The sequence below is a fragment of the Chiloscyllium plagiosum genome, chromosome 45 (assembly GCF_004010195.1).
Source record: "Chiloscyllium plagiosum isolate BGI_BamShark_2017 chromosome 45, ASM401019v2, whole genome shotgun sequence".
Lineage (NCBI taxonomy): Eukaryota > Metazoa > Chordata > Chondrichthyes > Orectolobiformes > Hemiscylliidae > Chiloscyllium > Chiloscyllium plagiosum.
The window spans coordinates 8,374,968-8,388,274 of record NC_057754.1 but is presented as its reverse complement, the minus strand read 5'-3'; the positions used below and the strand labels follow the sequence as shown (position 1 = coordinate 8,388,274).

Below are 13,307 nucleotides of genomic sequence, written 5' to 3'. Positions count from 1 at the left end.
AGGTTTAGGGGTGGCTTGATAGAGGTGTACAAGATGATTAGGGGTTTAGATAGGGTTGACCATGAGAACCTTTTTCCATGTATGGAGTCAGCTATTACGAGGGGACATAGCTTTAAATTAAGGATTGGTTGGTATAGGACAGATGTTAGGGGTAGATTCTTTACTCAGTGAGTCGTGAGTTCGTGGAATGCCGTGCCAGTAGCAGTGGTGGACTCTCCCTCTTTATGGGCATTTAAACGGGCATTGGATAGGCATATGGAGGATAGTGGGCTAGTGTAGGTTAGGTGGGCTTGGATCGGCGCAACATAGAGGGCCAAAGGGCCTGTACTGCGCTGTATTTTGCTATGTTCTATGTTCTGTGATACATAGCGTCAAGACCTGATAGAGGCACCAAATCCTTCAGGAGCAGAATATCACGGGCCTTTGAACATGGAAGGACAAAGCACAGTACACAACGACGAGAAACCATTCACGTGTTCTGTGTGTGCACGAGGGTTCAGCCAGTCATCTGGCTTGTCAAAACATAAATGCAGCCATACTGGGGAGAAACCGTGGAAATGCGGTGACTGTGGGAAAGGATTCATTTCCCCATCGAAACTGGAAACTCATCGGCGCAGACACACCGGCGAGAGGCCATTCACCTGCTCCATTTGTGGGAGGGGATTCACGCAGTCAGCGAACTTACTGACCCACCGGCAAGTTCACACTGGGGAGAGGCCATTCACATGTTCCGAGTGTGGGAAGGGATTCGCTGATTCATCCAGCTTCCTGAGGCACCGGCAGGTTCACAGTGGGGAGAGGCCATTCAACTGTTCTGAGTGTGGCAAGAGATTCATTCAGTCATCCGACCTGCTGAGACACCAGCGAGTTCACACTGGGGAGAGACCTTTCAAATGCCCAGACTGTGCAAAGTGCTTTAAAAGTTCGAGGGAACTGACATGTCATCTACGTGTTCACACTGAGGAGAGACCTTTTAAATGTCCCGACTGTGAGAAGTGCTTTAAAGGCTCCAGGGAACTGATGCTCCATCAACGCATTCATACCGATGAGAGACCATTCAGGTGCTCTCACTGTGGGACTGGGTTCAAGCGGTCATCGCACCTCACTGAACATCAGCGAGTTCATACTGGAGAGAGGCCATTCACCTGCCTTGCATGTGGGAAGGGATTCACTCAGTCATCCAACCTGCTGACACACCAGCGAGTTCACAAATAACTGCAATGATTGAATGTTGCAGTTCATCACATCCAGAACTGAACTGTCTTCAATGGGACCTATTTTTATTAAACGTCAGGCCACTTTTAGGTTTTAATATCCTGGATAAAGGTAAATAAATTACCTTTGTCTTCAATGCAGTGTATTTTCCTAACTTAAAAGTTATTTCCTTTGAAGAATTTGTCCTTTCCCCTGTCCCCTCCAACTTCACTTCCATGAAAAATGTGAGGAGCACATGAAGCTGCTTTGGTTACTAAGATTGAAACAATAAGATCAACTTCCTTCTCTTCCGTTTGCCATTGACCAAATTGCTTCAGAATTTCCTCCTTCTCTGAGCCCTGAGATGGCATTTTCCTTTTGTTCCTCCTCCATTTTCACTCATCACTTTTCACCTTATCCATGAAACCCTCCAGTTGCTCAATCGAACCTGTTCCCACTGCACGCCTCATCCCTCAATCTTTCTATATTGCTCATATTATGAACTATCCTCCCCTTCTCTTCAGGAATTCTCCCTCTGTTCTTCAAGTCTGCCATCACTCCCCCTCTTGTAAAAACACATTGTCGACACCCTCGTTCTTGCAAACTGCCCCATCTCCAACCTCCCATTCTTCTCTGAAGTCATAGCTGTTGAAATGTACAGCCCAAAAAGGACCCTTTGGCCGTCAAGTCTCCGTCAGTCAAAAACAACCCAACTATCCCAACTATTCTATTCGCCTTTTCCAGCACTCGGACCACAGCCACGTAAAGCCTTGGCATCATAATGTACATCTAAATACGACCTAAATGTTACAAGGGGTTTATACATCTACCATCTTTACAGGCAGTGAGTTCCAAATTCCCAACACCCTCTGGGTGGAAAATTCCTCTCATTCCCCACTACACCAGGCCCCGTTCTTAAATCTATGATCCTGGTCATTACCAAGGGGAAAGGTTTCTTCCTGTCTACCCTATCCATGCCCCTCAATTTTATACATCTCAGTCATATCATCCCTTCAAGTCAGAATGAAAACTCTCCAGGCAACCTGTTGGCAAATCCCCTCTCTCTCTCGTGCAATCACTTTCTTACTATAATGTGGATTCCAGAACTGCGCAACGACTCTAGTTGTGGCCTAACCAATGTTTTATACAATTCCAGCATAACCTTCCGGCTCTTAAACTCTGTGCCTGGAAAAATAAAGGCACGTATCCCATCCATCATCTTAACCACTCTATCTCTCTGTCCTGATGCCTTAATGAACTGGCGTGCATACCCAACAGGTCCCGCGGATCCTCAGTACTCTCTAGGGTCCCACTGTTCATCGTATATTCCCTTGCCTTGTTTGCCCTACCCAAGTGCATCATCTCACACTTATGCTGATAGAATTCTTTTTGTGTCTGACCAGCCCATCTATAGCCTCGTGTAATCTAAGGCGATCCACCTCACCAATTTTTGTATCATTTGTAAACTTACTTATCAACCCTCCTACAGTCAATTCTAAATCATTAATATATAGCACACATAGCAATGGCTCCAACACTGGGACCCCACTAAACATAGGAATTGCATGTGCATGTGAGACAACAATGTGTAGGAGAAAGTGAGGACTGCAGATGCTGGAGATCAGAATTGAGAGGGTATTGCTGGGAAAGCACAGCAGGTCAGGCAGCATCTGAGGAGCAGGAGAAATCGATGTTTCGGACATGAACCTTTCATCAGGAATGAGGATTGTGGGCTGGGGCCGAGAGATAAATGTGAGGAGGGTGGGGTTGGAGGGGAAGGTAGCTGAGAAAATGAAAGGTGGAAGAAGGTTAGGGAGAAGGTGATTGGTCAGAGGGGGGAGTGATGGACAGTCCGGAGGGCAGTGCTGTGTTGGAGGCTTGGGACTGGGATAATGCAGGGGGAGGAGAAATGAGGAAGCTGTTGAAATCCACAATTATCTCTTGTGGTTGCAGGGTCCCAAAGCGGAATGTGAGGTGTTCCTCCTCCAGGCGTCAAATAGTAACGGTTTGGTGATGGACGAGGCCCAGAACCTGCATGTCCTTGACGGATTGGGAGGGGGAGTTGAAGTGTTCAGCCATGGGCCTCTGGGGTTGGTGGGTGCGGGTGTCCCAGAGATGTTCTCTGAAACGATCTGCAAGAAGCGTCTCGTCTCTCCGATGTCGAGGAGACCACACCGGATGCAATAGATGCAGTAGATGACACTTGTCGGAGTACAGATAAATTTCTGACTGATGTGGAAGGATCCCTTGGGGCCTTGGATAGAGGAGGTGAGGGAAGTGCTGTGGGTGCAGGTTTTGCACTTCCTGCACTGGCAGGGAAAGGTGCCAGGAGTGGGGTATGGGCTGGTGGGGGTCGTGGACCTGACAAAGGAGTCACAGAGGGAATGGTCTCTCCAGTACGCTGATAGGTGTGGGGAGGGAAATATAGCTTTGGTGGTGGGGTCTGTTTGGAGGTGATGCAAGTGGCAGAGGGTGATGCGATGTATGCGGAGATTGGTGGGGTGGAAGGTGAGGACTGGGGGTGGGGGGGGTTCTGTCCTTGTTGCATTGGGACGGGCGGGGTTCAAGGGCGGTGGTGGGTGAAGTGTGTATGTATATATAGAGAGAGAGAGACAAAGATACAATAGAGACACTTACAGTGCTATAAAACTTGAATAATTTATTAAGTACTTAAGTGAATGATATACATGCCTTTAACTACTGGAGATATCTCAACCACCATCCTTTACTACCCTGGGTTCTGTAACCAACCCCAAACATTATTACCCGGGAGAGTTGGCAGTCAGCCAGGCCAGAACACTTCTCAGTGCCTTTACTAAGCCTCCTAACGTAGGGTATTTCTTCACAATTGCTCATCTCCCGGAGTTGCTGCTGCAATTGGGGATTTTCCAGTTGCTTTTTTTGATTCAATCCTGCTAAGTTGGCGTTCCAATTTCCTTATTTGGAATTGCTTGCGAGACTAGTCCAATTCCGAATAATTTCACCATATATAGCTCGCAATTGTCAAATTCCTTTGGTTTCTACAAATCTTTTCTCCCTTTTGTGGTCTCAATCATAACTTAGCCCCATGCAGCTTCACCGCAGCTGGAATGTCATTCTGTTCATTCTTCCTAACTGCAGGATGGAACTTGGATGCAGTAACCTATTTATCTGAGATTCCCCCAACCGGCTCTGCTATATCCTCCAGGGCACCTCCAGGCAGTGGTGAGTATTACCTCCTTACAGTAGTTTATTCTCAACAAAGCACTACCTCATTTGTGTTATTTGACGATACCATTTAAATAATTGCACTTAGAATCAAAGTTACAAATTATTTCATGATATCTTACTCATTTTCCTTCTGTTCCGTGGCAAGTACATTGTACTTTCCACATCTTACAAAATAAACATATCAACACAAATGATGATGAACGAATAACAAGGAATATTATGAACTAGCTATATCTATGTTATTCCTATCCTATAGTAAGCAGCCATTCCAAACATTCTTCCATACAAGCTTTCTTTTAGCATCTGAGATAATCCCTGTTGTAGATCTCTTCCATTTCTTAACTTTCCGTTTTAATAAACACAGTATTATTACAATAACAGGTATAATAAATCGCATTACAACAATCACGTGAGATCCACGATTGACCTGATAATTTAGTCCCGAATTCCAAGTGGTCTTCAGTCATCCTTCCTAACTGCAGCTGGAACGTCATTCTGTTTATTCTGTAGGATGAAACTTGGGTGGAGTAACCTGTTTACCAGTTTCTACAGTTTCTTCTATCTGGCTTGTAGCTAACTTGTTCCAGTCAACTAATGTTGATTCTCATATGTTCAGCCGTATTCAGCAATTATTTTGTGATATCACGTGGAGTAAATTTAATTGGTTGAAGACTGGCATTGTCATTTTCCTTTAGTTTCCCTGCCATTATCCTTCCATGACTTATATTTGTTTTCCTAATTCCCTTTTCATGTTCTCTCATGCATATTCTCCACTCCTTCAGTGCTTCTACTGTGTTGAGCCCTCACTGTCTCCCACAAGCCTCCCTTATTTTCACTATCCAATCCTGTATATTCTTTAGTAGGAGCAAATTACTGCAGACATTGGAATTTACCTAGAACATTACAGTGCAGTACAGGCCCTTCAGCCCTCGATGTTGCTCCGACCTGGGAAACCAATCTGAAGCCCATCTAATCTACACAATTTAATTTTCGTCCATATGACTATCCACTGATCGTTTAAATGCCATTAAAGTTGGCAAGTCTACTACTGTTGCAGGCAGTGCGTTACACACCCCTGCTCTCTGAGTACAGAAACTACTTCTGAAATCTATATCATTCCTCAATTTAAAGGTATGCCCCCTCATGCTAGCCATCACCGTCCGAGGAAAAAGGCTCTCACTGTCCACCCAGTCTAACCCTCTGATTATCCTACATGACTCAATTAAGTCACCTCTCAACCTTCTCTCCAAGGAAAACAGCCTCAGGTCCCTCAGCCTTTCCTTATAAGACCTTCCCTCCATACCAGGCAACATCCTAGTAAATCTCCTCTGAACCCTTTCCAAAGCTTTCACGTCCTTCCTACAATGCAGTGACCAGAACTGTCCGCAGTACTCCAAGTGTGACTGCACCAGAGTTTTGTACACCTGCAGCAAGATAATGAACCGGAATTGAAAACAAAAAAAAACTGGCGATCACAGCAGGTCAGGCAGCATCCATGAAGAGAAAGCAAGCTAACATTTCAGAGCTATGATGAAGAGTCACCTGGATTTAAAACCTTAGCTTGATTTTTCTCCATGGATGCTGCCTGACCCACTGTGATCTCCAGCATTTTCTGTTTCCTGTATATTCATTGACATCCAGGTTCGCTGGATTTTTTGGTCCCACTCTTTATCTTTAACATGTTGAGCCTGTACAGTCCATTTTCTTCTTGTCCACTGGTGTGACAGATTTACCAAAAATATCTGCACTCCATTCGCTCTGACCTGATCTTATTAAAATTGGCCTTTTTCCAAATTTAGTTGTCTTTGAACATGAGCGGCCCAGTGGTTAGCACTGCAGCCTCACAGCATTCCACTCTCGGGCGACTGTCTGAGTGGAATTTACACATTCTCCTCGTGTCTGCATGGGTTTCCTCCAGGTACTCCAGTTTCCTCCTACTGTCCAGAGGTTCAGGCTAGGTGGATTAGCCATGCTAAATAGCCCATAGTGTCCAGAGAAGTGCAAGCTAGGTAGATTAGCCATGGGAAATGTGGGAAGCAAGAATGGGGGTGGGGAATGCTGTTCGAGGGTCAGTGTGGACTCAATGTACCATATGGTTTGGTCCACATTGTAGGGATTCTATGATGTTGTCACCTCTCATATCCATGCCCATTTTTTCCTGAACTCCACATTAGAATTCCCTCTAATGAGGTTTTGCCTTTGCCAACGTACTGAAACAGTACTTAAAGTCACAAATGACATCCTCGGTGATTGATTTAGGAGGAATTGTTAGTAAGTTTGCAGATAACTTTTGACCTTTCACTCTGTTTGATGTTAAGGGCATAAGTCGGATGGGGGCATATTTAAAAGGGACTGGAGGGACAACTTTCTTACACAGAAGGTGGTTCATATGTGGCTAGAGGAAGTGGTACGTGATGATACAGTTACAACATTTAAGAGACATTTGGACAGATACATGAATAGGAAAAGTTTACAAAGATATGGCCCAAGTGCAGGCAATTGGGATTAATTGAGTTTGGGAAACTTGATCAGCTTGGAGAAGTTGGATTGGAGGGCCCGTTTCCATTCTATATGACTCTCTGAATGATCGTGAGATATCTTAACCCTTTTCACTCTTCGACTGCATCAAGGTTGATCCCACCATTCTGCTCATATAACCATTAGGCTCAATTATTTCATAGACATTTCTCGTTCCAAGTCGCTTTCAGCGCGATGTTTTTCCCGAAGTGATTTCCTGCCCTGACCTGACCTAGTTCTGTAAAAGGCAACTGATTTTCAATCATCGCTCCATCACAAGTATGGGTTTCAAGCTGAGTGGATTGACCCAGTGTCCAATCAACGGAGCGAAATTTAAAAAAAACAAGTACAGTGCCAAAGTATTGATTCGGAAACCATATCTGGCATAACTTTCCCCATGGGATCGCGAATGGAGTGAAAATTAGAACAATTTGGATTGTCAATGGCAAGGTGCGGATCCAGGACCCCCAACAGTGTGCGAATAGGAGAGGATGCGCAGGCGCAGCGGATCCAGGGTTCTCAGCACAACTGGAGAGGATGCGCAGGCGCAGAGGATCCAGGGTTCTCAGCACAACTGGAGAGGATGCGCAGGCGCAGCAGGGTTACGTGCGGGGCATCGCTGCGCCCGAAGCGGTGGCGAATGTTTATATTTTTATTGGATGCGCGAATGGTGACATTGAAGCGGAGCGGAGGGAGCGATGGCGGCGGCGAGCCTCTTGTGCGAGCGTAACTCCGCGGTAAGACACTAGCGGTCCCCCGTTTGCACCAAACGGGAAACAGCTTCAGGCTTCGTTCCAGGCCCCTGGGAGCGGCTGCCATTTTCCAGGTGGGGGAAGGGGCGGAGCATCGAAGGTCAGGGAGCAGGGTGACTGCCGGCCCTTATATGGGCAACGGACAGCGCGTGCGCATTTCCACTTGTTTTGTTGTCATGTTGTAGACCCGTTTCCCTCCGTGACGGAATGGTGTACTGTCGTGGTACCTCACAATTTGAATCCAAAACGTCTGACCGAGGAGAGGGAAATGACGCCAACCTGGATCCACTGTCTTGTGAGATCTCTAGGTGTCCCAAGGTCCGCAAGAATTAGGAACAGGGGTAGATCACAAGACACAGGAGCAGAAAATAGGCCATTCGGCCCATCGAGTCTGCTCCGCCATTCAGTCACTGCTGATAAGTACCTCAACCCCATTCTCCCCGTAACTCTTGGCCCCCTTGACAATCAAGAACCTATCTTAGATTTAGATTACTTACAGTGTGGAAACAGGCCCTTCGGCCCAACAAGTCCACACCGACCCACCGAAGCATAACCCACCCATTCCCCTACATTTACCCCTACACCTGACGTGCACATCTTTGGATTGTGGGAGGAAACCGGAGCACCCGGAGGAAACCCACGCAGACACGGGGAGAATGTGCAAACTCCACACAGTCAGTCGCCTGAGGCGGAAATTGAACCCAGGTCTCTGGCGCTGTGAGGCAGCAGTGCTAACCATCTGTCTCTGTCTTAAATATATTCAATGACCTGGCCTCCACAGCCTTCTGTGGTAATGAATTCCATAGATTCATCACTCTCTGGCTGAAGAAGTTTCTTCTTATCTCCTTTCTAAAGGGTTGTCGCCTTACTTTAAGGCTGTGCCCTTGTGTCCTAGTCTCTCCTGCCAATGGAAACATTTTTCCATTGTCCACTCTGTCCAGGCCATTCAGTATTCTGTAAGTTTCAATTAGATCCCCCTGTCGTCCTTCTAAACTCCGTTGAATATAGACACAGAATCCTCATATGTTCAGCCTTTCATTCCTGGGATCATTCTTGTGAACCTCCTCTGGACCTGTTCCTGAGGTATGGAGCCCAAAATTGCTCACAATACTCTAAATGTGGCCTGACCAGAGTTTTAGAAAGTCTTCGAAGTGCATCCTTGCTTTTATATTCTAGTCCTCTCAAAATAAGCTACCGACTCAACCTGCAGTTTTACCTTAAGAGAATCTTGGATTAGGACTCCCATGTCCCTTTGCACTTCAGATTTCTGAATTCCCATTCAGAAAATAGTTCACGTCTCTTCTTCCTACCAGAGTGCATGACCTCACACTTTCCCACGTCATATTCCATCTGACACTTCTTTGCCCACTCTCTGAACCTGTCTAAATGACCTGATGAAGGGCTTTTGCCCGAAACATCGATTTTCCTGCTCCTCAGATGCTGCCTTACCTGCTGTGCTTTTCCAGCACCACACTATCGACTCTCATTTTCAGCATCTGCAGTCCTCACTTTCACCTAAATCCTTCTGCAGCCTCCCTGCCGCCTCAATACTACTTGTTTGCCCACGTATATTTATATTATCTGAAAACATAGCCAGAATGTCCTCCGTTTCTTCATCTAGATCATTAACGTATAGAGAAAAGGTTGTAGTCCCAACACTGACCTTTCCGCAACACCACTATTCACTAGCTGCCATCCTGAGAAGGTCTCTTGGCTCCTCAAGCCTGTTCTACTATTCAATAGGCTTATCCGACATTCCTCACGTCCACCTTCCTGCGGTTTCTCCACAATACTTGATCAAAAATCTACCTATCTCAGCCTTAAGCATGCACAAGGATTCTGATCCCCTCACTGTGTGCCTAAGAATGCCAAAGACACTCAATCATCTGAGAGAAGAAATTCCTCCTCAGCCTTAAATTTGACACCCCTGAATTCTGAGACAGTGCCTTCCGGTTGTCCCATGAAAGAAAACATCCTTTCAGCATTTACACTGTCAAGCCCGTTAAGAATCCCATATGTGACAATGAAATCAGCTCTTGTTCTCCTAAACGTCAATAGTAGGCCCCAATCTGTTTAGCCTCTGCTCATAATACAATCCATACTCCATACATATGTTCAGTCACATGGATTCATCACAGAAACTCTCAGCCCTGAGTACACGTGATCCTCGAAATATCCTTTACCACAAAGAGGAGAACCCCAGTTTCTCCAACGTAACTTTGCAACTAAACTCCCTTGTATGTTCCAGTAAAACCTCCTTTACGTCCTCTTAAGGGTGGCCTCATAATATGTGGTGATGAGTGGTTTGTGAAGACCCAGATGCTCTGCTTATGTGTGTGATGTGATCATACTCCATTAATTGGGAAGTACATCACGTGCTCCCTGGATAGTTCACCAACTGTGACATTTTTCTCTGACATCAGTTTTTGTATTTTATGTCTAGCTGCGAGCTCCAGGAGGAGATTTTAAAATCAGCAGCAGTTGAAACTGTTTCAGAAGTGAGCATTTTAACCAGTCACTGACAATTTTAAGTGTCTGAAACTGTGCTGTGCTATTTTTGAAAGGTTCCATGACACTGGTGCTGGTGTGTCTCCTTTATTGTGAATCTCAACCTATGTCCATTGGTTTCTTTCACCTCTAATCTCTCTGACCGCCTCTGTACCACTGTCTAAATTTATCTTTAATAATGGATGTGTGGTAGCTCTTTTTGGTATTTCACTTATTTCTGCCAATTGTAACTAAATGATGTTATCACCACATCCATCTTCTGATCATGTGCTGCTAATGAACCTGCTTTATCTTCAAATAGTTGTGAAACTTGAAAGGGTTCAGAGGAGATTTACAAGGGTGTTGCCAGGGTTGGAAGATTTGAGCTATAGGAAGACGCCGAATAGGCCGGGGCTGTTTTCCCTGCAGTGTCGGAGGCTCGGGTGACCTTATCGATGTTTATGAAATCATGAGCATGGATCGGGTGAATAACCAAGGTCTTTTCCCTTGGGTGAACCAGAGGGCATAGGTTTAAGGTGAGAGAGGAACGATTTAAAAGGGACCTAATGGGCAACTTTTTCACACAGACAGTGGTGCGTGTATGGAATGAACTACCAGGGGAAGTGGTGGAGGCTGGTACAATTAGAAATTTAAAAGGTATCTGGATGGGTATATGAATAGGAACGGTTTAGAGGGGTATGGGCCAAGTGCTGACAAATGGGACTAGATTAATTTAGGGTATTTGGTCTGTGTTGCTGAGTTGGACCAAAGGGTTTGTTTCAGTGCTGTACATCTCTATGACTCTAGTAGCTTTCATAGTCGGAGATTGTTTTTCCTGCACTTTATTTATTTCTCTCGCACTTCTTAAATGGTATAGACCATTCAGCATATTTTAATTTTTTTATAATTAGAAAAATAACTTAGACCAATTAAAGATGGTGATTTCATTTAAGTTATTGTCTATGCCCTGCACATCATGAAACTGTAACTCTCTACAGATACTACCTGACCCGATGAGTGTTTCCAGCAATTGAACTTGCATGCTATGTTTTACTTTCTTGAAATTGTAGATGTCGCTCACAGAACTGAATCGCGAAACACAGGCAGAACAACTGATTGTTAGTTTAGATTGGGGAGAAGGGATGGTTGTTGGTTGCAGAGGCTTGTCCCTCCTCTTTAGTGTTGGTGCCTTTTGTCAAGTCATAGAATTACCGAGTTTACAATATAGAATTTAGCCTGCCTTGTCAGTTTTGGCTCCTTGCAGAATCAAATTCACAAGACCCGCAAATGTTGCCAGTCCCAAAAAGCCTGTGGACAGGATGATGTTTAGCCTCCTTGCACAGTGCAGTTCATGTGGGGAAGGTGCTCCCACAATGCTGTGACAAGGCGTTATAGGTTATTCACCAGAGGTGATGAAGAAATGGAGTTATATCTACAAATCATTGACAATATTTTAAGTTTACAGAAAGCCTTTTGCATTATAGAATATTACAATCTGTTTCACAGGAGTGTTGGAAAGCAACATTAACATATTCACGTACAAATTAGCAGTAGGAATTAGCAACTCTGTCTTGAACCAGCTCTGCCATTCACTAAGATTATAGTTGATCTGATTACACCATATTCCTCCCTAGTTTGATAATCTTGCACTCCTCCTCCTGTCAAAAATATTTCAATATCTGCCTTAAAAACATTAAAGGACTCTTGTTCCTCCTTGTTGAAGAAGAGTTTGAAAGACTCACTATCGCTGTTGAAAACAAATTCTCATCTCTGTCTTAAATGGGCAAATCCTTATTTTAAAGGGTATCCCTCCAGTTCTCAACCATCCCACCGTTGCTCGCCTCTGTGAGACAACAGTACATAAATAGACAAAAATACAGTGGGAACACATAGAGCTCTATAAAACCTAATTAATTTATTCAGTACTTAAGTGAATGATACACACTTTTAACTACTCGAGATATCTCAACTACCATCCTGGGTTCAACCAACCCTAAACGTTATCACTCGGTTGGCAACTGGCTAGGCTGGAACACTTCTCAATGTCTCTACTATGCCTGCTGAAATGGGGCATTTCTTCACAGTTGGTCGTTTCCCAGAGTTGCTGCTGAAATCGGGGGTTTCTCAGCCCCCGATACAGTTGTGCTCTGCCAAGTTGGCACTCCGATTTCCTTACTTGGAATTTCTTGTGAAACTTGTTCAATTCCAAATAGTTTTACCATATATAGCGAGCAATTGTCAAATTCCTTTGGTTTCTACAAATCCTTCTCCCTGGAATGCAGCTGGAATGTCATTCTGTTCATTCTTCCTAACAGCAGGATGGGACTTGGGTGCAGTAAACTATTTATGTGAGACCACCCCTACTGGCTCTGCTATATCCTCCAGGGCACCTCCAGGCAGTGGTGAGTATTACCTCCTTACAGTAGTTTATTCTCAACAAAGCATGACCTCATTTGTATTATTTGACGTACCATTTAAATCATTGCACTTAGAATCAAAGTTGCAATCATTTTCTGATATTGTACTCATTTTCCTCTTGTTGCATGGCAAATACGTTGTTATGCTTTCCACATTTTACAAAATAATCATCGCATCAATAAAAGTGACGATGAGTGTGCAGCAAGGAATGTATAAACTAGCTATATCTATGTTAATCCGACCCTAGAGTAAGCAGCCAGTATGAACACTCTCCCATATGAGCTATCTTTTGGCATCGGTGACCAATCCCTGATATGAGTCTCTTCCATTCCTTAACTTTTCATTTTAAGGAATACAATAAAACTATCACAATAACAAGTACAACATATTGCATCATAACAATCATGCGAGATACAATCCCATCCATGGATGGGCTTGAGTGTTCAGTCCCCAATTCCAAACTTTACTGCACACCATGTGTTTTAAAAAATTCTCAAGGTCAGGTTCGTAGGAGAGTAGTCTGACACAGAACAAACGACCAAGAGGCGAGTCTGCTAGAATATGAGCATTTTATTCCCCGCAGCGTCGCCACAACCAGGTCTCATACTTACAACGGGTCTGGCTTATACTCACTCTACATGTTACCGGAACTGGGAGCCGTCAGTTCTCGTAGAGCGGTTGCCAACAACCCACGCTCGGCGGTTAAACGTAACCCCGGAGCAGACTCCC

The 13,307-nt window shown here is 44.7% G+C and overlaps 1 protein-coding gene across 1 annotated transcript in view; it reads left to right on the top strand.

Annotated features, from left to right (window-relative positions):
• LOC122544005 (zinc finger protein 721-like) overlaps positions 1-13,307 on the top strand; it is a 49,739-nt gene that overhangs the window by 25,892 nt on the left and 10,540 nt on the right. The window contains exons 4-6 of the mRNA XM_043683018.1: positions 370-1,326; positions 4,315-4,398; positions 12,476-12,562. Coding sequence (XP_043538953.1) covers positions 370-1,215 — 846 coding nt within the window. The 3' untranslated portion in view covers positions 1,216-1,326; positions 4,315-4,398; positions 12,476-12,562. The remainder of the gene's footprint in view (positions 1-369; positions 1,327-4,314; positions 4,399-12,475; positions 12,563-13,307) is intronic.